Source organism: Exserohilum turcica, assembly GCF_000359705.1.
Source record: "Exserohilum turcica Et28A unplaced genomic scaffold SETTUscaffold_2, whole genome shotgun sequence".
Classification (NCBI taxonomy): domain Eukaryota; kingdom Fungi; phylum Ascomycota; class Dothideomycetes; order Pleosporales; family Pleosporaceae; genus Exserohilum; species Exserohilum turcicum.
In genome coordinates this window covers 3,281,599-3,303,687 of record NW_007360025.1, presented here as the reverse complement: position 1 = coordinate 3,303,687, position 22,089 = coordinate 3,281,599, and the positions used below count along the sequence as shown (strand labels likewise).

Sequence of the window (22,089 nt, the reverse complement as noted above, 5' to 3'; positions counted from 1 at the left end):
CAACGACACCGACCAGCACGCTGCCGCCCCGCCGTTGCCATGGTCACGCAACCCTAGCATTCTCTCCAATTGCTCCCGCGATTGAGTGCCGCCGCCGCCGCCGCCTGCTCTCACTACTCCCGACACAGGCGCAGCACAGCAGCGGACGGCAGGCAGGCATGGGGGCCACCAACATCCAGGATGCAAAGCGTGAGCGCCTCGCGGACCGTCGCGTCGTGGATGCAACGGTGCTAACCAAGGCTGCAGTGCTGATCCAGTCGTCACGTGTCCTCGACCGAACCACCGGCCTCAAAGACCTGATCCACATCCTCAAGCACCACCGCGGGAAGCCCAGCCTAGAGGCCCTCGGCAACAAGGCATACCTGGCCCTGTGCGAGACGCTGTTCCAATGCCTCCGCGACGAGCGCTCGCCATATGTCCGCAGCCGGTCCAAAGCCACCAAGACGGCCGCGCTGCTGCCCTTGTCCGCCTCGGCCTTGCGCCATGTCGTTGCGTCGGGCGTGCGCACCATCAAGAGCTCCACGGTAGAGTCCATCATAGACACCATAATCGAGCTGCTGCCCGCCACCGGCGGCGGCTTGGTCGAGCCGCTGCTGGAGGACCTGCCCAAGACACTGCGCTCGCTGCTCGAGTACCAGCCCCATGTCGAGCGCCTACCCAAAGACTGCTGGGACGCCGCCGTCGACTTCTGCGCCAGCGCCCTCGCCAGCTTCTTTGCCGAGTCGCCTGAAGGGGAGCCGCCGAACAGCTGGGCGACCAACGCATCAAGTCGCGCTCCTACGCCCCTTGAGTCTACCGACCTGTTCGCCTCGTCCAGAGCGTCGCCCCGCTTGGCCGTGTCCAGGACCAAGCCATGCGCTGCCCAGCATGTCTACGCAGCAGACGACTTTGTGCACTGCATCCATCACCTTGTCAAAGCCTCCAATGCGCCACTGCTTGATCGGTCGGACGCCATCTTGGCAGCCCTCTTGCAGTACCTGCAACAAAAGACGGGGCGCGGGAGCGTTGTCGTAGCTGCGCTTGCAGCCGTGAATTCCATTCTTGCCCGCACTGCACTGCAGTCTCTTGAGTTGACTAAGCGAACGGTGCAACAACTACTGCCTCTGCTAAAGCCTATGTGGTCCGAGGCACCACTGCGCGACGAAATATTGATCACTCTGACTTATACTGAAGCACACATTGCAAGTCTCCTTACTGGTGATGCACATGATGAGAGGACCAGCTCCGATCTCGAGGCTCTTGTTGAGACAATGTACAGCGATTACCGACGCAGACAAGAGACTACCGCGCACCAGTATCTTGAAGAGCATCACCTTTGCTTCCGACACCTGGGCCCTCCCACTAACGCGACCCATCCGCTAAACACTTTTGCCTTTTCCATGGAGACAGAGCACCAACGCTACGAAGGGCTTTGGTCCACGGTGGCTACCATTGCGCGATTCTCTTTCATGCTTGACGAGAGAAGACGGTCCGTTACCCACGAGCGCAGCGATGAAGAGAGCCTTAGCAAACGCCTCCGCATCACTCAATCCTTCTCGGAATATCTGCGCGATGTATCCGAACCCAAATCTAATGCCAAACGAGCGGCGCTGCAGATTGTGGCCTTTATGGCACAACAAGGCCCCTATAGCGATGAAGAGCTTCAGCCCGTGTTAGAAAAGCTCACCTCATGCATCTCTGACGAGAATGCCGTACACTCGGTGTGGGCAATGATAGGCTTGGCTGGGTAAGTGTCACAGTGATATCAAGTGGACGCATCTAACACTGATTCAGCGCTGCTTTCCAGCAATCAGCATGCCATGCATCGCTTCTTCCGTACTGGATTTTTGCTTGGCAAAGCGCTTCTCGAGCAGTCACTTCCATCTCAGTTTCTCGTGCAGCATGCCATCTCATGGATGTCCTGCTTAGGCTCAATATCGTTCCCTTCTCAGCAGTTTCAGAAACCGCCCAATCCATGCTCGCATCCATCGAACTAAGCGGACCTGCGTCACTCACAGAGAGTAGCTCGTCACTCATGACTACCATTTTGCAGGAGCGTGTAAAGGAAAACCCGACCCTCTTCAGCTCGACTGCCGAGCGAATCTTGAACTGGCTTCTCGGCAAATGGACTCCAAGTAAGCGTCGGTACACAGTTTCCAGAGTATGGCTAACAAGAGCAAGGTTCATGGTCTGAGCGAACCTATTCTTCATCGAATGCTCATCATTGCCATGCTCATGATGTACTGCGAATCATCTACACCTGCCTCGACCTGCATTTTGCCCCACCAAGACCAGCTTCTTTCTTGGTGTTGGGACCTCTAGGGCACGCCAGAACCCGTGTCGCGCGCTACACAGACTTGGCTCACTATCTTTTACTTCTCCCCGACACGGAGGATTTTACGGTCAAGGTTGCGCCCCAGCCAACCTCTTCCCAGGAGCCGACAAATGACCATCACTCTACGCCCATGCAAAACCGAATACTGGATTTCTGCTTGTCGGAGGTTGACAGGGCCAAGCAACGTTGGAAGGATACCGTTACAACCAATATCGCAGGTATTACTTCGGACATGATGCGCATCATTACAAACCTCTGTGTCGTCACGACGGCTGTTGCTGCTCTCAGCAGTTCTGACGACCGCCGAGTAACTGGTCTACAGTCGGCTGCCACTAGTCTCATCGAATCACTTGCCGTCACACTGGCCAGACCGCAGATAGAGCAATACAAGGTCGACGCGGTCCTCGAAGTCTGCACAAAGAGTCTCCCAGACATCAGTTCACTCTCCAATCGCACTGCTCGTGTTTACAAGCTAGCTGGTGTTCATCTACTGGCCCAGCACTTGTGCAAGTCTCTCGGACAACGCAAAGAAGTGAAGCAATCATTCTATGCAGAAGACGATGATTTCATGGAGGTAGACGACGCTTCCAGCTCGCAGATGACCGCAGGAGCATCCGTTGCCGAGAGCGATGTACCCCGACACGACATACAAGCCGAAAACGACTTGGCAGCTTTGCGCATGTCCGCTTCAACCTACCTTGAGTTCATATCCGCTACAATGGACACTCGAGATCAGGAAATGATTCCGTCGAGATTCGTAAACTATTTGATGTCTCTATCGGAGAGCGATCTGCTTCGCTCACGTCAATTCCTGCGCGCGCTGTGGAACAGCAACTTGTCGATATCGAGGAGCGATTGCTTGGGGCTTTTAGAGCGCTTTAGTGAAGCCCTCATTGACCCTCGCGCTCGCGAATACAACACATCGGAAGTCGCTAACAGCATGCTTGTGGAGGTCCTGATTGGCACAACGCTTGTGTGGGGACCTGATGCAACTGACCGGGAGGCTCAGGATCTCTACGAGAACATTGAGGCGTTGTATATGTATTATGTCAAGGAAATGGAAAAGGGAGGCGTAAGACGTTCAGCAGGTCTGCAAAAAACTATTGCCATCTTTCTTCATGGCCTCCTCAAGCATCATCCCGACTTCGCACAAAACCGCAAGGTTCCCTCCGTACGAACGAGTCTGTTTGAGCTGCTGGCAGGTGGCGAGATGACCGTCAAGTATCACATTGCCCAGCAGTTGCCGCGAATGTTTGAAGACTTTGTCCTATCTGAGCACGACAAGATACTGCAGGATGTCGACAGTAGCCTTCCCGGTGATGACGAGGGTGTTGAGGGAATCGCCGTCCGACTACTTGTTCTTTCGCGATTAGCATCTCAATGGCACACATTATTACGTCACAGCGTTTACCGCATCTTTGCAACAGCAGGCACTATACATGAGGCTGCTCTTCATGCCAAACGTTGTATTTCCAGGGTTGCGCAGTCCAGGTGTCTCGGTGACTCCAAGAGCCTCTTTCGACTCTTCGCCCCGCAGGTCATTTTTACATGGTTAGATCGAGGCCAGAACATCAGCGCTATACCTTTCCTAATCTTCGACTACCCTTCCCTCCCCGATCTGCTGCGCGATATTGAAGCAGAGGTCGTAGGCCAAGCAATCATGTTTGGTCGCAAGGATGAGGTCGAGTACCTTGCCAGCCAGCTTGGATGCTCAGCACAGCACCTACTGGCGACGAACATTGGCAAGGCAGCCGCATACACAATAGCATGGGATACATGCAGAGGCTCGGCGCGTAATAAGGCAGATTCAAGCTTCGGTAACTTGCTCAAAGATATGGTTGGCAGCGACAAGTACTACAGCTTGATACAAAGGCACTTTCCCCAAGTGCTCGGCCACATGTTCCAGACCATTGACCATGAAGAGCGTCTAGGTAAATCCTTGGACAAGAAACCAGCCTTCAATCCGGCAGCTGCAGTCCTAGCTGAGATTACCAGTATCAGTCAATCTGCGCAAGGCCTAAACATGGGTATTGAGCCCTCTTTCTCCGCCTTCTACCTACCGGACCAGCTAGAACGCTTGTGTAGACGGACGGGTGACCGACCCGCGGGCTTCTGGTCTTCAAGCACATACACGTTCGTGCTACGCTCTCTCCTTGATCGCATCCATCCCGCACTTGGCTCTCTCTACGCAAGATCAGTGATTCGCAAGATCCGAATCATTGTTGCGCTGGCCGGACCCGTTGCCCACGAGGGTTATCCATTACAAATGACTCTTCAATCCTTGCGTCCTTTCCTAACCGACGTGCAGTGCGCCGAGGATACAGTGGGAATCATGCAGTATCTGTTCGAGCACGGTGCTGAGTATCTCCGCCACCAGCTCAGTTTCGTGACGGGCATTGGTCTCTCTATCCTCATCTCTCTTCGGGTATTCTTGGGCTCCTCGCAAGACAGTACCACTCAGCAATCACAGCATATAGCGACCATGAACGCCGCTACCCGGTTTCATACTTGGCTCACTGAGTATCTAAAAGCCCATGCCCAAGCTATCGCTACTGTCGAGCGATCCTCGGCCGTCAAAGCGTTCAGGCTGATTACGACTGCTGCGTCGCAAGTCAATGCAGAAGGCAACTCATACCGCGGCAGTGACGAAAGCAAACTTTTGCTAGAGATACTAGACGATGTTCGCTCCGGACGCAGACTATTGAACAAAACCTCACGAGACGTTGCGCTAGACTTACTCTGCCAAAATTTCCAGCCAGCTCCTACGGCGCGAGATGACATTCTCGGCTTGGACCGCGATGCCGCAGAGTATGCGCCCCTAGTCTGGGAGTCGTGTCGACGACCCAAAGTGGGTGAGGGCTATCTGTTATGGACAGCACGCGTCCTAGGTCGGGCATATAGCGCTTTTGGAGAAGTCAAACAAAGCTCCGCTAGAGCTTGTCCTTGGTCATCTTCCAGCGAAAACTCAAAGTCGGTCCTGGGGAAGTCGTCCAGAGAGGCAATCGTCCGAGAAGTCATTGATCTGTTCTACAGCGACGATCGGACCGAGGTCAGTCTTGCTGAGAATGCCGTGCGACACCTAATCTCTCGTCTTGTTCCAGACTCGCAGTACATGGACGAAATGCAACGCGTCATTCCAGAGGCAATCGCCAAAGCTCTCATGTACAAACCTCCGGAGCCCGACGGCCCGTTGCAACCCTTGATGGACAGCCTTCAGCAGGCAGTCGCACCCGCGCTACTGAAGCCGACGACTCCTTGGGTAAGAGACCTGACTGTTGCACTTTGCAAAGTCGCAACTGAACACCCTATACTCGATGCGCTGCCTGGTCTCCTTACTGGTATAAATCACATGGCTGAGAAGCTCTTACCATACATCCTTCACTTGGTGCTTCTGGATGAGTATGAAGAAGACCAAACTGTCCGCGAAATGGTTTCCAAAGCCGTTGCCGTTTGGTTTCGCGATTGCAACGCCACTACGATACCGCATGTCCGCATTATTGTGCAATGCATTCTCTACCTTCGCAGTCAGCCAATCCCGAAAGAGGCTACTCGCGTAGACCGAGACAGGTGGCTAGAGGTCGATTTTTTGCAAGCTTCGCACGCTGCCAATGCATGCGCCATGTATAGAAGTGCACTACTGTTTGCAGAAACATCGTCTGGCCAACCGGTCGTCAAAAGCAGCACGAGGAGATCGTCCGTCTTGGTCGAGCCGCCCAAGATACCGCTGCAGCTTCAGCTTTCAATCTACAAAAATCTGGATGAGCCTGATTCGTTTTACGGTGTCGACCGAGGCTCGAGTCTTTTGTCGGTCCTTGATCGTCTTGACTACGAGGGCGATGGTGTCAAGAGCCTTCTCTTCCGGGGAGCCCGCCTCGACAGCCAAATGCGCCGGCGGAACGAATACGAAGCCAATGATTCCCGTGGCACCATCAAGTCGCTGATCATGCTTAATATGAATAGCGTTACCCACTCGTTGCTCCTGAACGACCAGTTCCACGATGCGGGAGATGATGTAGTTGAAAGCACACTTCACACGGCACGAAAGCTAGGCCAATGGGACATCAAGGCTCCTGAGTTCAATCACTCAGAAGCCAGCACGCTGTTCAAGGCATTTCAAGGAATGCATTGTGCGAAAAGCGTAAAGGAGGCTCAAGAAAACTTCAATCACCAACTACAAACTACAATGAGCTTTCTTTCAGGGAAAGAGAGATCATCCGTGCCAACCAAGGTCCGCCTGCGCACCTTGGGAGCACTGACCGAAGCGGAAGAGGTCATCAAGGCCGAACGCTCTGAGCATCTACTGGATATCTGGGACCGGATGAAGACTCGCGAAAAGTGGATGCGAGCGGGCGAGTAAGTCATGATTCCTGAACCGTAGAGAGCGACCACTTATAATTTTTAGATTTAGCGACGTTCGCTTGCTGTTATCTTGCCGCGAGACATTATTTAGCGTGCTCAGCTCCAATGCTGCTCTCGTTCACTCGTTGCATACGAGGGCTGCAACGATACGCGGTATGGAGGCTGAAGCCTTGGTTTCATCCTCCAGCGTGTGTAGAAAGCATGGCGCACTGCAGGAGTCTCTCGCAAGTGCTACTTATCTTTCCGACATTGTATCGGAGTGCAGGGCTATAGGTCTAGACATTGAGGCTACCGCTCAGCACGAGGTAGCCAACGTGCTTTGGGAACAGGGCGAAACCGAGATTTCAATACGGATGCGTCAACATCTCATTGATCACGCCGACTTTGATTCCCAGAACGTCGACCTAAGCCTACCGGTGCTGCTCGCTCGACTGGTAAGTATAGTTGGTACCGTATTGGAGCTTCACTAACGACGCCAGGGTCATCATCTCGCCGAAGCCCGCCTGGCGAAACCCGACACAATCATGGATGAGTACCTGGAGCCAGCAATCCGAGAGCTCAAAGGCCAAAAGCAAGGCCTGGGTCCAGGTCAAGTATTCCATGAGTTTGCGCTGTTTTGTGACAAACAACTCCTCAGTCCGGAAGCGGCCGAAGACATGGCCCGTATCAAGACGGTGATGGACCGAAAGCTACAGGAATACCACGACTTCACTAAGCTTTCCAAAACCGACAAGAGCAGGGGAATGCGAGAGACGTATCATCGCAATGCCCGTCGCGCAAAAACGTGGTATGATTTGGACAACGCCGAGTATGAGAGAATGCGCAAAGGCCGCGAGCAGTTCCTCCGGCAATGCCTGGAGAACTATCTTCTGTCACTTTCGGCGTGCGACGAGTACAACAACGATGCGCTTCGTGTGTTCGCGCTGTGGCTGGAGTACTGCGATACGCCGTTGGCGAACCAAGCGGTGAAGTCATATCTCAAGGATGTACCCAGCGGGAAATTTGCGCTTTTGATGAACCAACTGTCATCACGGCTGCAAGCAGAAGACAGCGACTTCCAGCACCTCTTGATGGAGCTCGTGTTTCGTATCTGCGTCGAGCATCCCTACCATGGCATGCACCAGATCTTTGCGATGCAAATGAAAGTCGGCGCCATGACCAGGGAGGATGTTGTGCGTGCCAAAGATGAATCGGCAAAGTCGCGCCAGAAAGCTGCGTGTGGCCTGGCGACAGCGCTGAGCAGCGACAAGAGAGCACGGCCGTACTGGAGCTCCATCTCGCAGTCCAACGACATATATCACCACCTCGCCATGTTCAAGGGTGAGAAGGAGAGCACTCAACAAGGCCGCGAGCTGCAGCTCGACCGGTACAAGGAGTCCAAGGACCTGGTCAGCAAGATACCGAGATTAAACGTACCGCCCGCTACGCTGCAGATTGAGGTGCGGCCAAACATGAACTACAGCGACCTGCCGAGGATTGCAGGCTTCAAGTCGACAATGAGCATCGCGAACGGGCTCAGTGCGCCCAAGATCATCACGGCCAAGGGCACCGACGGAAGGCCATACAAGCAACTATTCAAATCGGGAAACGATGACCTACGTCAGGACGCCATCATGGAGCAGGTGTTTGACCAAGTTTCACGGTTACTGAAGAAGCACACGGCGACGCGCATCCGCAATCTCGGCATCCGCACGTACAAGGTGCTGCCGCTCTCTACGCGCTCTGGGCTGATGGAGTTTGTGCAAAACACTGTTCCTTTGCATCTGTGGGTCATGCCAGCCCATGAGAAGTACTACCCGAGCGACTACAAGCCCGACAGGTGCCGGAAAGAGATTGGCGCGTGCCAGCAAGATTCGCTCACGACACGCGTCAAGGTGTGGCAGAAGATTGCGGAAAACTTCCACCCGGTGATGCGCTACTTCCTGCTGGAGCGCTTCGAGGATCCCGACGAATGGTTTGAGCGTCGGCTGGCGTACACGCGCTCGACGGCTGCCATCTCCATCCTGGGGCACGTGCTTGGTCTGGGTGATCGGCATTGTCACAACATCCTGCTCGACGAAAAGAGTGGCGAGGTGGTGCACATTGATCTTGGGGTGAGCTTTGAGGCGGGTCGTGTGCTGCCGGTGCCAGAGGTCGTGCCCTTTCGACTGACGCGTGACTTGGTGGATGGCATGGGCTACACCAAGACGGAAGGCGTGTTCCGACGCTGCTGCGAGTTCACCATGGACACGCTGCGCGAGGAGAGGGAGAGCATCATGACTCTGCTCAATGTGTTGCGCTACGATCCCTTGGTCAACTGGAGCGTCACGCCGACCAAAGCAAAACGCATGCAGGAAGCCAACCAGGAAACGGGCGCAAACGGTACCGGGCGCTCAGCCAGTGTGGCGCCTGGGGGTACACCTGCCGCTTTGGGCCAAGCGGGCGTCGACGAGGTAGCGGGCGCGGTGCACGAGAGCAACAAGAAACGAGCAAAGGAGGAGCAGGCCGGTGAGGCGGGTCGAGCGCTTAGTGTGGTGGAGAAGAAGCTGAGCAAGACGCTGAGCACACAGGCGACGGTCAACGAACTGATCCAGCAAGCCACGGACCAAGGCAACCTGGCGGTGCTATACATGGGGTGGGCAAGCTATGCATAGGTGGGGGGTGGGCATGCCGTTGCACGGGCGTATTTCGGCGTCCATGTTTCCCTGCTGCTGGTGATATGTTAGCCTGAGCGCCATGTAACAGGCCAACGGGGCTATCTGACCGTGTATAATACAGATTGATAAAGTCGTGGTGCGGGCCATGCTGAAGCCATGTTGCGTGATTGGTGTCTATGTACAAGTATACCACGGGATGCAATGTCGTTGTGCCCGATGCGGGCGAACGAGGCGATGTGGCTCAGCGACCGTTTGGAGGGCATCATGTACTTAGCCGGCCCCAAAGGCCATGACATCAACTCCGACATGGTAACGGAAATGATGCTCGCGACCGCGCTTCTCAAACATGTACGCAATGTGCAGCGTCAGGGCAGCGAATCATGTCGTGAATGCGCCTGTGTTGCTGTTACAGAACACATGCACAACCGCGTCTGCATCCTCATTCTCTGCCTCTGCCTCCTCGTCCCGCGCATCCTCCATGCAGAAGCCAAGATAAGATGGAGATGAAGACGAAGGAGCCGGGTAAAGAAAAAGAGAGAGAGAAAGATCTTTTCTTCACATACCACATCATCACACCAGACACACCGTCGCATCCATCCATCCATCCAAACTCCCTTACTTACTTACTTACTTACTTACTTACTTACTTACTTACTTACTTACATATTGCATCCCCCCCATGTGATATACTAGATACATACATACAGATACAGTATGTGCACACGCCCATTCCCCCATCCTACCGGCAACGCAACGCAACGCAACGCAAAAAAAAACTCCCCCCCCCGATAATCGTTCGTCCCCGCCAATTCGGCCCTTTTTCTAGCTTCGCACGTGATGGACGGACGGCGTTCCGACCGGAACGTGTCTGTGGGTGTCCCGGTGGATGTGGGTGTGGGTGTGTACAAGTAAGTAGTGTGAGTGGGTGTTGTGATGCTTGCTTGACCTCCCCCCATCCCTACAAATACGACTCAGCGCGGTGGATTGGAGAGAGGTCAGGTGGTGCGATGAGAGGGATGCGTGCACGTGTGTATGTATGTATGTATGTATGTATGTATGTATGTATGGAGAGATGATGTTGTGATTGTGATTGTGATTGTCGGTTTTTAACCCCCCACTCTTTTGGCGTGGAGGGGTGGGTTGCGTTGCGTTGGGTACAGTCGTGGTCGTGGTCGTGGGCGCTTTTGATGCTGCACCCGCGGTTACCGGGCTGCTGTGTGTGTGTGTGTGTGTGTGTGTGTGTGTGTGTGTACTTACTGTACACCTATGTGCGGATAAGGGTGCCAGGCGGATATGGGTAGGGGAGGAATATGCGCGGTGCGTGGGTGACTTGCTTGCTAGCTCGCATAGACGTGAGATTGGGCTTGTATGTACGCGCGCACCTGTTTCCGGTGTCTATTCATCCACCATCCATCCATCCATCCTTCTATCTACATACCTGGCCATGTGCATATCCAAGCGCGCCTGCAAATCAGCGTGTGAATCTGCATCCATCCATCCATCCATCCATCTAGTATGCCCTCTACATACACACACACAACTCCAGCAAGTCTCCCGATACCCAACTCCCTATATCCATGCCATACCATGCCATAGTACCAGCGCTTACTTGCGAGAACGATTGCAATGACATCACCACCTCTCTTATCACGCTGACTTGACTTCTCACGCCCACTAACACAAACACGCCAGCCCTCGCTGCTGGTGCTCGTGCGAGTAAGCTGCGCGGCACGACTCACACATCCACACGCCTCCACTTTGACTTTGCCTTTTGACTTTGCCTTTGCGCATACGCATACGCACACGCACACGCGCCCGCGCCCGCACCCGCGCACACGAGCACAACCACAGTAACACGTCCCACCAGCCCATCAATCACCACGCCACATTCGTCATGTTGCACTCGCCATCCCGCTTTTAGATAGTTCCCGCCATTAACCCTTTTTTTCTTTCTCGCTTTTACCCTTTTTTTTTCTTTTTTTCTTCTTACGCGCGTATGCCTGCTAATACCCATGTACACTCACGCGTAACTCTCTCTCTCTCTCGCTCTGGGGGTGCGCGTGCGCGTGTACGTGTTGCGCTACAACAAACCATCCAACCAACCAACCAACCAACGTAAATCCGTGACTCCCTTCCCCCGCCCCAGGAAAAACTCTGCAACGAGGGCATTTTTCGCGCATCAGTCGCGCAGATCCAAGTGTCACTTTCGACGTGTTTTAGCTGCTGCTTCTGCTGCGAGGGATAGCACAAAAATAGCGGATATTAAGAGCAAAATGAGAGAAACACCCATCAAAAGGCCTAATGGCCCAATGGCAAGGCGCTTGACTACGATTTCCCAAGTCTAATCAAGAGATTCCAGGTTCGACCCCTGGTTAGGTCACTTTTTTTGCTTCGGTTGCTCGATGCATGTAGTGCTATTGTTGAGCGGGTCCAGTGTGTGTGCGGTGTACTTCCTATTTCTCTTCTTCTGCTTTTTAAAAAAAATTTATTCTTGCGCATGCATTCCATTCTCTCGCCTAGTATAATCATTGTTCATCTGTTTGGTATATTATCTACCGTGGAAGCAAATGCGCATGTACACATCTACTTATCGCATGTGGAAAAAAAAGTCGCCGGTTTATTTTATTCGATCTGCCGGTTACACCCAGCAGCCGACTAACTACGTACTTGAATTCTTCCCAGTACACCCGACCGCGTACCATTTGACGCGCTATATTATATATATCCACGTTGCATTGTTCAACTGTTTGTTGTATATATTTGCACCGCCGCCGCCGCCGCCGCGATAAGCACAGTTGCTTGATATTTACTTGTTTGTTGGTATGCTGCTGCTGCTGCTGCTGCAGTAGTAGTAGTAGTAGTAGTAGTAGTAGTAGTAGTAGTAGTAGTAGTAGTAGTAGTAGCGGTAGTACTAGTAGTAGTAACAGCAAAGCAAAGCGAAAAAAAAAGAAGAAAAAAAAGAGCCACGCTTGGACTTGTACAGGTTACACTGGTACTAGGACTAGGACTAGGACTAGGACTGCGACTGGTACTAGGACTAAGACTGCGACTAGAGGGTGTGCGAAGTACCTCGATGCGACTAGCTACATAGCTACATAGCTAGCTAGCTAGCTGGTGGGGATATATCTTAGGCGCAGCTCGTTTTATACAAGGGAAGACTGTATATAGATATGCACGTGTGTATGTATGTATGTATGTATGTATGTATGTATGTATGTATGTATGTATGTATGTATGTATGTATGTATGTAGGGTAAGCGCGGAGGTACATATGTAGGGTAAGCACGTGTATGTATGTAGTATGTATGTATGTATGTATAGTGGGTGGGTATGTGTGGTCTCGTGCTCGTGATGGTATGTACAGCCGGCCGACCGACCGGCTGTGTATAGCTAAGTAGGTAAGCGTGAAGCGGGAGGCTTTAAGCGGGAAAGCGCGAACCGTGCGATGCGATGCGATGCGATGCGATGGAAGGCGAGTTTGGTAATGTGTGTGTGAAATGTATACGAGACGAGTGGTGTGAGGGTCACGGTGGTGAGAAGAACGGTCTCACGGCAACTAGTAGCCATTGCAATTGTTCATGTTGATGTTGATATTGTTGTTGTTGTGGCTACATACAAGTAGGCTCGCGCCTGTTGGTTTCCAGAAACTCTTCTTCATCATCTTCGTCTTCTTCCGGATATACATGGGTGCTGGAAATGTGACCGACCCCCCCCCCCGACCGACTGACCGACGACCGCTCTGCAGCGCGCTATTCTAGTGTGTATAACTCAGTCGTTGGGCCCGGAAGGGTAAAAAAAAAACACGACTGCGCTGGAGAAAAGATAAGAGAGAGAGATAGGGAATAACAAAAAAACATAAGCAGCCCACGTGCCCAGCATGCGCAAGGAGGCCACGACGCAGGAAAATGCAAATGCAGGGAACAAAGGCAAAGAAAAAGGACGAGGTAGACGGCGCGCCATGCTTTTCTGCTCACAAATTGCTTGGCCCTGACCCCCCCCAACAAAACATGCAGGAAATGTCCAGTACTTAGTCCAAAAAAGCGGTCAGCGCTTGACCGTCGACGCACACACACTCACACGAAACGCCCGCTTTCTTCCCCATGCTTATGCCCCGAACACCGAGAAGGATCAAAGAGAAAGAAAAAAAAACAACAACAAAGAGTAAGACGCAACAAAATAAAGCCGTCCCAACCCCCACTCTCTCGCTAAGACGCACACACAATGCAAGACGAAATGAGAAGAGAGAAAAAAATCCCACGTTACAAAGTGGATATAATTTAGAAAAAAAAATATGAAGAAAAAAAAAGAAACGTGTCGTAAAAGGTATTGCCTCGGCGTTTGCTTGTTGCTCGAAGGACCCTTGGACCCGTGCTCCAGGCTCAATGGGTATAAACCCCCATTAGAATTTCTGGTAGCAGGAAAAGAGCTTGTTCCAAGCAAATGTGTACGCTCCCCCCACTCTCTGGCCAAGCGGCGTCGGCGAGACCCGGCGTATTGGGGCTCGGCGGGACCCTCGTTTTTGCTGCGAAGCCGAGGGGACATGCGTTGTAAGGGACAATCCCCCAGGAAGTTTGCATCTAGCGCATAGCGGTTGGCTGTTGGCCTTTGTGCGCGCGCGGCCAGGGGCTATATTTCCCCCACTGGGTTAAAAAAAACGATGCCGGGTCCGACAAAAACCCGTGTCACGTGCCCATAGCGCTAGTTCACACACCCCCGCGACTCGGTCGACAAACCTGCTTTCCCATCTCTTAAAGTTTGTATGAGCTTGGTATGCCATGAAGCATCGTAAGCGGGGCGCAAAAACAATCCCAGCATCGTGGAGACAGTTGTGCCTATACCGAGACGAGCAATTTTGCTGGACGGCGGACCCGCTAGATCCGTGGCGCCAGGCTACGGCCAGTCATGCGATCTTCGGAGAAACTGAATCCGGGATCGTCTACAGGGCTCCATGTCGTCCAATGACGCAGGATCGAGTGGCCGCAGGCGACGCGCGCCACGTAGGTGGGGACGCCTTGCAACGTGCAGGGCTCGGGTCGACTTGTCGTATGAACGTAGCGACGGTACACGCTTTGGGCTGCGTGCAGCGTGTGTGCCCAACGGCAAGCCATTCCATGTTACTGCAGCCACCCTGTTAGACTTTGTTTGATACGAGTTGCTTCAAGGTGCCGTGACTGGAGTCCATCGGAGCGGGACGCGGCTTTCCGTATCCTGAGGCGGGGGCCTGTTGGAGGCCGGCTTGCGCGGTGGGAGCCAAATACGAGCCTTTCCGACAGCCTTTGTGTCGAGCTTGCCGACGCGGCGCATGTTCATTTCCAGGACAATGACACGTAGAAAGTCGCTGTTCTCGCGAGGCTCGCGCTGGCGAACGGCAGGTGCGTCATTGGACAGGACCCGTCCGGCTTCGGAAAACGGATCCGCGGTGCGACTACGGCGCGACTTTTGTCCCCTACCGCGACGCTCATACGTCTGCATTTGAATCATAGGCGCGTGGGGGTCGACGTCGGTATCCAGCGCGAAGGAGTCGTGGAGATGCATGGTCAACTCGGTGGGTGAAATGGGCGCGGGCTGCGGGTTGAGATAGCGTCGCAATTCGGGCGAGGGCAGGCCTTCGAGGTGCTTCGGGCGCATCTCGCTCGTGAACCTAGGCGATAAGAGTGATCGCGTGAGAAAGTCGTCCGGGGGTACGCTGGGGGCTGTAAAGTTGGAGAAGGATTTGGCCGCGGATTTGAGTGCTTGCAGGGATGCTGTGAGGTTAGATTTGAACGATCGGAATCGCTCCGTTGGAGGCGGCGGCGGCGGCGTCGTGTCGTTCATGTCGGCGGCGGCGATGATGTCCTCGCACTCGTCGGGTCCGTAGTGAAGCAGCGGGTGGTCGAGAATGCAGTCTTCCTTGGGCGGGGACGAGACAATCTTTTCCTTGCGTTCGGGCAGCGACTTTCGGCCAATTGACTCGGGTGTGCTGATGTTGTCCCAATGGGATGCGTACGAGGGATTCTCGTAGTCGAGCGAGGGCGGCAGCGTGGAGGAGATGGAGTCGCTGGAAATGGACCTCGACGTCAGGTAGGAGCCCTTTTCGTGATCGCCGCTTGTGATGCTGCTGTACTCGTCGTCCGACTCGTCGACGCGACCGAGCAGCAGGTCCATGGGAGAGCCCGAGAGCGAGGGCGGCGTGTCTGGGTCCTCCTGCTTCCACTCCTGTATCAGCTCATCCATGGATATGCGCCTGTCCATGGTGGAGCGCAGCCGGCGGCGAGCAGGCATCTTGGGAATGGCTGTGACGGCGAGCAAGGCAGCAACGGCGGGCGGCAGAGCCCTGGCATCATGGCTCTGTGACGAGCGTGCCGATCTGCTTCTGTGGTCGGGTCTCATCCTGGCTGTCTGTGTCGAGGAAGACGACTTGATGGGGGTGCGTGGAGGGATGCCAACGGGCTTGGACATGGCCGAGGAAGAGGTAGCGTGGTTATTCATGGGGTGGTGTGTGGGCGTGTCTACCGTGGCGGGCCTGGTACTTCGTGGCGAGGGACTGGAGCGCATGCGTGTTCGCATGCTGTCGGACGATGAAGTCGAAGAGCGGTGCGAGGGTGGAGAGTGGTGCAGATAAGGAAAGGACCTTGGCGAATACATGACGATGGCAAGCAGCGTAGCGTGAGCCCTGAAGGCGTTTTCCCCGTGACTAACTAACAGGGCGCCAGCCAAATCCAGGTACGGGAGGGAGCTGGGGCTAGGCTGCGAGTGACGTGCGGCCGCTGGATTTCTTTACGTTATTGCTGGTAGGCGATTGGGCGGGTCCTGCAAGGGCAAGTCGCGAGCAACATCAGAGTGCAGGGTTGGCGCGTGCCGAGAGTCGCCGACGCACTTAATGGAAGCGGACGGGAGTGAGTTGCAGAGGCAGCGGGAGCGGTTGATGGGGGGGGGGAGGGCGGAAGGGTAAGTAAGAGGAGGAGGAGGAGGAGGTGCTGGGCGTAGGTGGAAGTGGAGGGGGGGTGATGCAGTAGTATAACAGATGGCTCGAGGGCGGACCGATGTTAACGGTGATAAGGGAGGGCCCGATGACGAAGCCGGGGGGGGGGAGTGTGGGAGTGTGGGAGTGTGTGAGCGAGTGTGAGAGTGAGCAAGTGTGTGGGCGGCGATAAGTAAGAGGGCAGTCGCGTGGGAGCGGCTGCCTATCAGAGGCGGCGGGCGGCGGGCGGCAGAGGGCACACGACCGCCAAGTGCAAGTGCAAGTGCAAGTGCAACGGTGGGCGCCCAGAGGCTCTCGTTGTGTGTGCATGAGAGTGAAGGACACGGCACATGCACACGCATATCGCATCTGCATGTGTTCTCGCTGTGGCCAGGGGACCCCATTGCCCGTTGCCAGTTGCCAGTTGCCAGTTGCCAGTTGTGCAAGCCCCCCGGTTGGGTGGGTGGTCCGCATGCGCGACACGATGCAGACGACGATCGCCTGCCAGCAACCCCTGGCCTTTCCCCCCCTCGCACCCAGCCGCCACCTCCGCCCGCCGTCAGCCCTGTCGCCCCACGGCCCTTGGCTGCCTTCTGGAAGCCCGCGAACGCTGAAGGCGCCCTTCCAGCTGGCCTGCCACCACCACCACCACCACCAGACAGCGTCAGCTGGTGCGCCCACACCCACACCCCCCCACCCCCCCTCGCTCTCCGCCACACACATACACACACATACGCACTCCCATGGCCGTGGATGCATCCATGTCCGCCCAAGGAGTCATGGCCACAACACGTCCGCAAGCCACGGCGCGCAGCTTAGCACGCCCGCATGGCCCTTGGGTCTATCTAGTAGTACGTGGCTGCAGCCTGTCCGGTGTGGTAGGCCTGGGGGGGTTGCAGCCGGCTCCGGGCCTGTCACAGTCGCCATGCTTATCTCTCCCATATCTGCCCCGACTACGCTAGCTGCCCGTCGTGTGTGAGTGTGTGCATGTGTGCGTGTGTGTGTGCGTGTGTGTGCGTGTGTGTGCGTGTGTGTGCGTGTGTGTGCGTGTGTGTGCGTGTGTGTGCGTGTGCGTGTGCCCTTTGCGCGCTGTGGGGTGCATGGCCGATGCGACGAGCGACGAGGAAAAGTCTATTTTCAGTCCAGGCTCGTCGATAGCCGGCCTCGCCTTGCTTGGGCAACGTCATGGCTGCTGCTCGCGAATCCGGCTCCCCAGCATCCAAGTATACTACGTACTAGGTGTAAGTAGTACCGGTACCGCCGTTCCCGTTTCCAGCAACCAAGCACGTGTTCGCAGCTCACCCCCGACGACACTGACGTGACCCTTTTTCTTCTTCATCTCCATCTACATACATCTATGTCCATGTATGCCGGTGCCAACGGTATGACCGCATCGCACCTGCTCCATCCAGCCTAACCCCGTCCCTTGTGCTAAACAGGAAGGCCCGTCGCGGGAGGCCCGCGGAGCCCCAACTAGGAAGGGGCAACCACTCCAGGAAGGAAGCAACCAACGACCGCCCTGCCCCAACCTCACATCGACATCTATGCCGCTTCAATCCCTCTCCTCCGATGTGCGCCTTCCTCATGCGCCCACCTACATATTACACTACAAGCCTGCCGCTCCTTGCTCCTTCCAAAGCCCTCTCTCGACACACTCGCCGTGCCGCGGCTCATGCCGTGAACCATCCGTGCAACTAGTTGCTTGTACGCGCCTTAGCAATCACCATCATCTGTCCTGTTCTTTTCTTTTTTTTTCAAGCACGCTTCTCCATTCTGATCAATTCTAACAGTACACGTCTGCCTCTACAACTATGCAACTACGCTACAATACGCCATGCTCCACGCTTTTGCTCTCTCCTTTGCTCTCTCTCTCTCACTCACACACTAGGCATCGGCACATGCACATTACAAACAATACACACAACGAGTCCACAAAAAAAGTGAAGCGCCTAACGCGCATACACAACTAGGCCCAATCCAAACGCCGGTGCGCCGCACTTCTGCCGCTCAACCCAGACCAAGCAAAATATAATGCCAAAGAAATGAAAAGAGCCAGGGGCCCGCCTTCGCTCCTCAAGCGAGAGCAAAAAAAGAAGAAGAGGGCATCGTTGCATGAGAGCAGCTGCCCGCCCACCCAAAACCAACAAACTTGGTTGTACACTAGCCATCTGACCTGCAGCCCCCAGCCCACCCCCCTTGCCCACGTTGTAGGTACGTGGCGAATCTCCCAACCACTCACCCGCCTACCCTTCAAAAAGAAGGCCATGAGTCCGACTGAAAATTTTCACTCCTCCTGCCCTGAAACCGGGCTAAACGGGGAAAGGGGGTGGGAAAAAATATGCAACCACTACCTACCCAACACCACCAGGCTAAACGCGCATTGTCAAGAATTAGATGAAAAAGAAGAAGAGAGAAAAAAAATCCAAGATGGGATAACGGGGAAAACGCGGGAGTTGAGCGGTCCTAGGCGGTTTTTTTGGTCGTCACTTCGCCGTAAAAAAAAGCATGCAGTCGTCGTCGACATGGCTCGTGGAAAGCGTCCGAGTGGACATGCAAAGCAGCCGGCACCCTTCTCAGTACCCGTCGCCGTCGTCAGTCCAACCTGCGTCAGACCCTTCAACCACGGGTACCAGGCTGCCCTCGTGCTCGCTTATAGACCCGCTTCCGCCTACGTTGCGGATACCGCGAATCTTCTTGCCTTGGACGGGCCGCGGGCTAGATGCATGTCCGCCTTCGGGCGTGTACCGCTTCATCTGCCGCTTGTACTGATGGAAGTCGACCTCTTCTTCCGGTGCATCGTCCGACTGTTCGCTGAACGTCTCCCAGTTCTCAGACCCGGACTGCATCGTCACCCCCGTCGCTGCCGTCCCTGTCGACGACGCTTGCGAGATTTGCCGGCTGCTGCCCGACGACACCGACGGTGTAGGGTACGCGGGAATGTAGCCTGCGCTCATCGTTTGGCTGTGCCTTACGTAAGATGGTCGATCGTCATAGGGGTCCTCGGGTGCTACGTTGCGCACAATGCTCTCGCTGCGCTCTCCACGGTTGAAGGCGAAGCGGTTCATGGGCGTCTCCACGGGCGATGGCTCCGGCGGTATAAAGAGATCCTTCATCCGTGGTGGAGGTGCCATGGGCGGCGCCTTTCTCCGCATCGTCGCCGCATCCTCTCGTGCAGGCGGCTGCATTCGGCGTTCAGGCGAGTTCCTGCCCTGTGTGCCGCCTAGTTGTGTGCGCGAAGGTATCTTGGAAGGGCTCTTTTGAGCCGCAGTGGATATCGACGTCGACGTCGACGCTGACGCTGTTGTCGATGTCGACGCACTAAAAACGGACGAAACAGAGCTGGAAAGTGTATGCCGTGAGACACTTGCGCCGTAATTCGACACAGGCGTCTTTGAACGCGTGGGCGGTGCGCCTCCACGAATCGTGCCAGCACGGCTGGGAGCTGTCGACCTTGACACGGTCGCCGACTTGCTTGGCATGCCCGTGTTGGAGGGTGTCTTTGCGCGGGGCGGCGCAGCCTTGGCAGCAGAGGCATACAGCTCGTCAAGGTATCGTTTGCCGTGGACCTGGAATGGTCGACCATACTCGTCTTCCCAGTTTTCGAGGACGCTCTTCAACTCCTGCCATGGCGTTAGCTTGCCTTCTCTCAAGACCATGATGCACTTACACTTTCAACTTTGGGCAGCTCCTTTGCGATGCGCTTCCGCATCTTCTCTTCGCGCAGAAGCTTGCCTGGGTCGCGCCTCTCCCCCTTGTTCCCGCGAGCCATGAGACGTGTGGCATCTTGACTCGACTGCTGCAGTTCGTCGCGCTCCTTGATGAGTTCCCGGTGGCGGTCAATCTTCTGGAGGATGGGCAGTCGCTGTTCCCGGAGTGCTTCGAGGCGGGCGATTTCCGCTTCGTGTGCAGCGAGGAGCGCGTCGCTGCAGACATCGGAGAAGGCGGGCGTAAAGTCGAGCATCTCTTCCTCGGAGAAGTACAGGGCATCCCAGAGGTCCTGGAGCTGGCACCGCGCCTCCTCGACAAACAGGTGTAGGTTCTGGCGCTTGAGCTCATTCAACCTCGCCAGCTCGTCCTCGTACTCGTTGATGGTGCGCAGGCCACATCCGCGGTTGCTGTTCAGAAACTGCTTGCGCTCGCGCTCCTCGACACCCAGACGATCCCACAACTCCTCAATGGTTGTGCGCAACTGCCCTAGCCGTCGTTCCCGCCCGCGCTTCTCCTCGACCAAGCGCTCCTTCTTGGCCTGCAGTTGCGCAAGGTCCTCCTTGTGCAGACCCAGTTGCTCGGGTGCGTCGCGATGGTACTTGACAACGGCGCTATCGGTCTGCGCCTGTGGTGTCCCTAGCTCGGCCCAGAGCTGAATGATTTCCTGACAGAGCACCTGCACGGTGTTGATGCGCCGTGTGTACTCTTCGTATATGCGTGTAAACTCGTGGTCCAGCTGGTTGACGTAGGCCGGGGATATGTCGAACGTGGGCGAGACGGTCGCATTGGGCGCGGTGGGCGGGAGCTTGACTTGGACAAACGAGGGCTCGAGATGCGACGCATACGACTCGAGAGCCTCTGCCAGTTTCCTGACCTGCTCGAAGCGCTCCTGGTGTCGCTTGCTGACCGAGTTGTACTTTTCCTTGAGGTTCTGCAGGCAGCGCGTCAGGGGGAAGGTGATGGCGCTGTCATGGTCGTCGTCTTCGTAATTCGGATTCGACTTGTTGTCGTCGAGCGAGGCCTCCATCTGGCGGATTGTCGTGAGCAGGCGATGCGCCTCTTCGGCCATGGCGTGCTTTTCGTCGGTCACCTGGCGCAATTGGTTGTGGAGTGTTTCAGACAGGGCGGAAAAAAGCTACACAGGGTCAGCAGTCGCACCAGGCACGCACGTTGCCTCTACACACCTCTGCCTCGCGCTCGTCCCGCTCATGGCTGGGGACGCCAATGTCGTCGAACAGGCCATGCAGCTGGCCGATGATGGTTGTGACCTGCTGGGCGAGATAGCTCGTATCCATGGTGTGTGCAGCCCCGCGAACGCAGCGTTCACAGGCGCATACAAAGGGTGGCTAGCCGAGGGGCGCGGGAGCGTGGGAGCGTGTGTGGGAGCGTGTCTTGAAGCGTGTCGCAGATGCGGTGTAGGAGTGGATAGCGCGGGTGGGGGAGAGGCGAGGAGACGGGCGCGGTGTTGCAGGGAGATTGCGTGCAGGCAAACGAGGGTAATGACGCCGAAGCGCGCAACGCTGTCCGACGGGCGCTCACACGCAGGCTCAGCGTCGTGTGGATGTGCCAGCAGAAGCGGGGCGGGCAGGACTTCTTGAAGAGGCGGATGCACACAGAAAGCGGCCGTGATGCAAGTGTTTGAGTCGGGCTGTAGATCCAGGTGCAAGCGACTCGGTGGTCATAGTGGTTGCCGCCCCCCGGGCCCTTTGGAGCGTCGGTTGCGAGGGGCAACGGCCCGCGCTGCGTCGATGGGAACGCCAGTTTCACCACACCACACGCCGCCGCCACTCACGGCGGGGTGCCGCCGCAGTCGAGCGTCGGCCATGGATGATGCCGGCACTCTGCATGTCAGCATGCCTGTATGGCGTGCATTTGCATTCCTAGTGGGCGTCATCTCGCCATCGCCTGCCAGGGCGTGCAGCTGCGACGACCATTGCCGCCCGCATGCCGAAACCGCCATGCCAATGCCGTCGACGCATGGCAAACCCTCCGCCAACACACACGCCCGCTGTTCGTCCCTCGCGCCCTGACACACCCTTACACACCTTGGCCGCTCGACCTGGCCGCCCGCTGGCCAAACACGGTCCCCTTTATTGCTTGTTGTCGGCCTGCACCGCCGCACGCGTGCCGTC

General features: G+C 55.8%; 4 protein-coding genes and 1 non-coding gene across 5 annotated transcripts; 3 read left to right on the top strand and 2 right to left on the bottom strand.

Moving 5' to 3' along the window:
* Positions 1 to 158: 158 nt before the first annotated feature.
* Positions 159 to 9,306, top strand: SETTUDRAFT_154126 (uncharacterized protein; the record flags this gene model as incomplete). The annotated part of the gene is made up of 6 exons (XM_008027651.1): positions 159 to 189; positions 247 to 1,726; positions 1,774 to 2,114; positions 2,161 to 6,667; positions 6,717 to 7,107; positions 7,153 to 9,306. The coding sequence occupies 6 exons, from the start codon at positions 159 to 161 to the stop codon at positions 9,304 to 9,306; spliced, it is 8,904 nt and encodes a 2,967-aa protein (XP_008025842.1).
* Positions 9,307 to 11,604: 2,298 nt separating this feature from the next.
* Positions 11,605 to 11,689, top strand: SETTUDRAFT_t15. Its single transcript has one exon. It is a non-coding gene; the product is annotated as a tRNA-Arg (tRNA).
* A 1,444-nt stretch (positions 11,690 to 13,133) lies between these two features.
* On the top strand, positions 13,134 to 13,537 carry SETTUDRAFT_163365 (uncharacterized protein; the record flags this gene model as incomplete). Its single annotated transcript, XM_008027650.1, has 1 exon — positions 13,134 to 13,537. A coding segment is annotated over one exon (150 nt), but the record flags the coding sequence as incomplete, so codon positions are not given.
* Positions 13,538 to 14,466: 929 nt separating this feature from the next.
* On the bottom strand, positions 14,467 to 15,747 carry SETTUDRAFT_89176 (uncharacterized protein; the record flags this gene model as incomplete). Its single annotated transcript, XM_008027649.1, has 1 exon — positions 14,467 to 15,747. One exon carries the CDS (start codon positions 15,745 to 15,747, stop codon positions 14,467 to 14,469), a length of 1,281 nt encoding a protein of 426 aa, XP_008025840.1.
* A 3,075-nt stretch (positions 15,748 to 18,822) lies between these two features.
* SETTUDRAFT_88387 (uncharacterized protein) lies at positions 18,823 to 21,252 on the bottom strand (the record flags this gene model as incomplete). The annotated part of the gene is made up of 3 exons (XM_008027648.1): positions 18,823 to 19,869; positions 19,917 to 21,092; positions 21,142 to 21,252. 3 exons carry the CDS (start codon positions 21,250 to 21,252, stop codon positions 18,823 to 18,825), a joined length of 2,334 nt encoding a protein of 777 aa, XP_008025839.1.
* Positions 21,253 to 22,089: the final 837 nt, after the last annotated feature.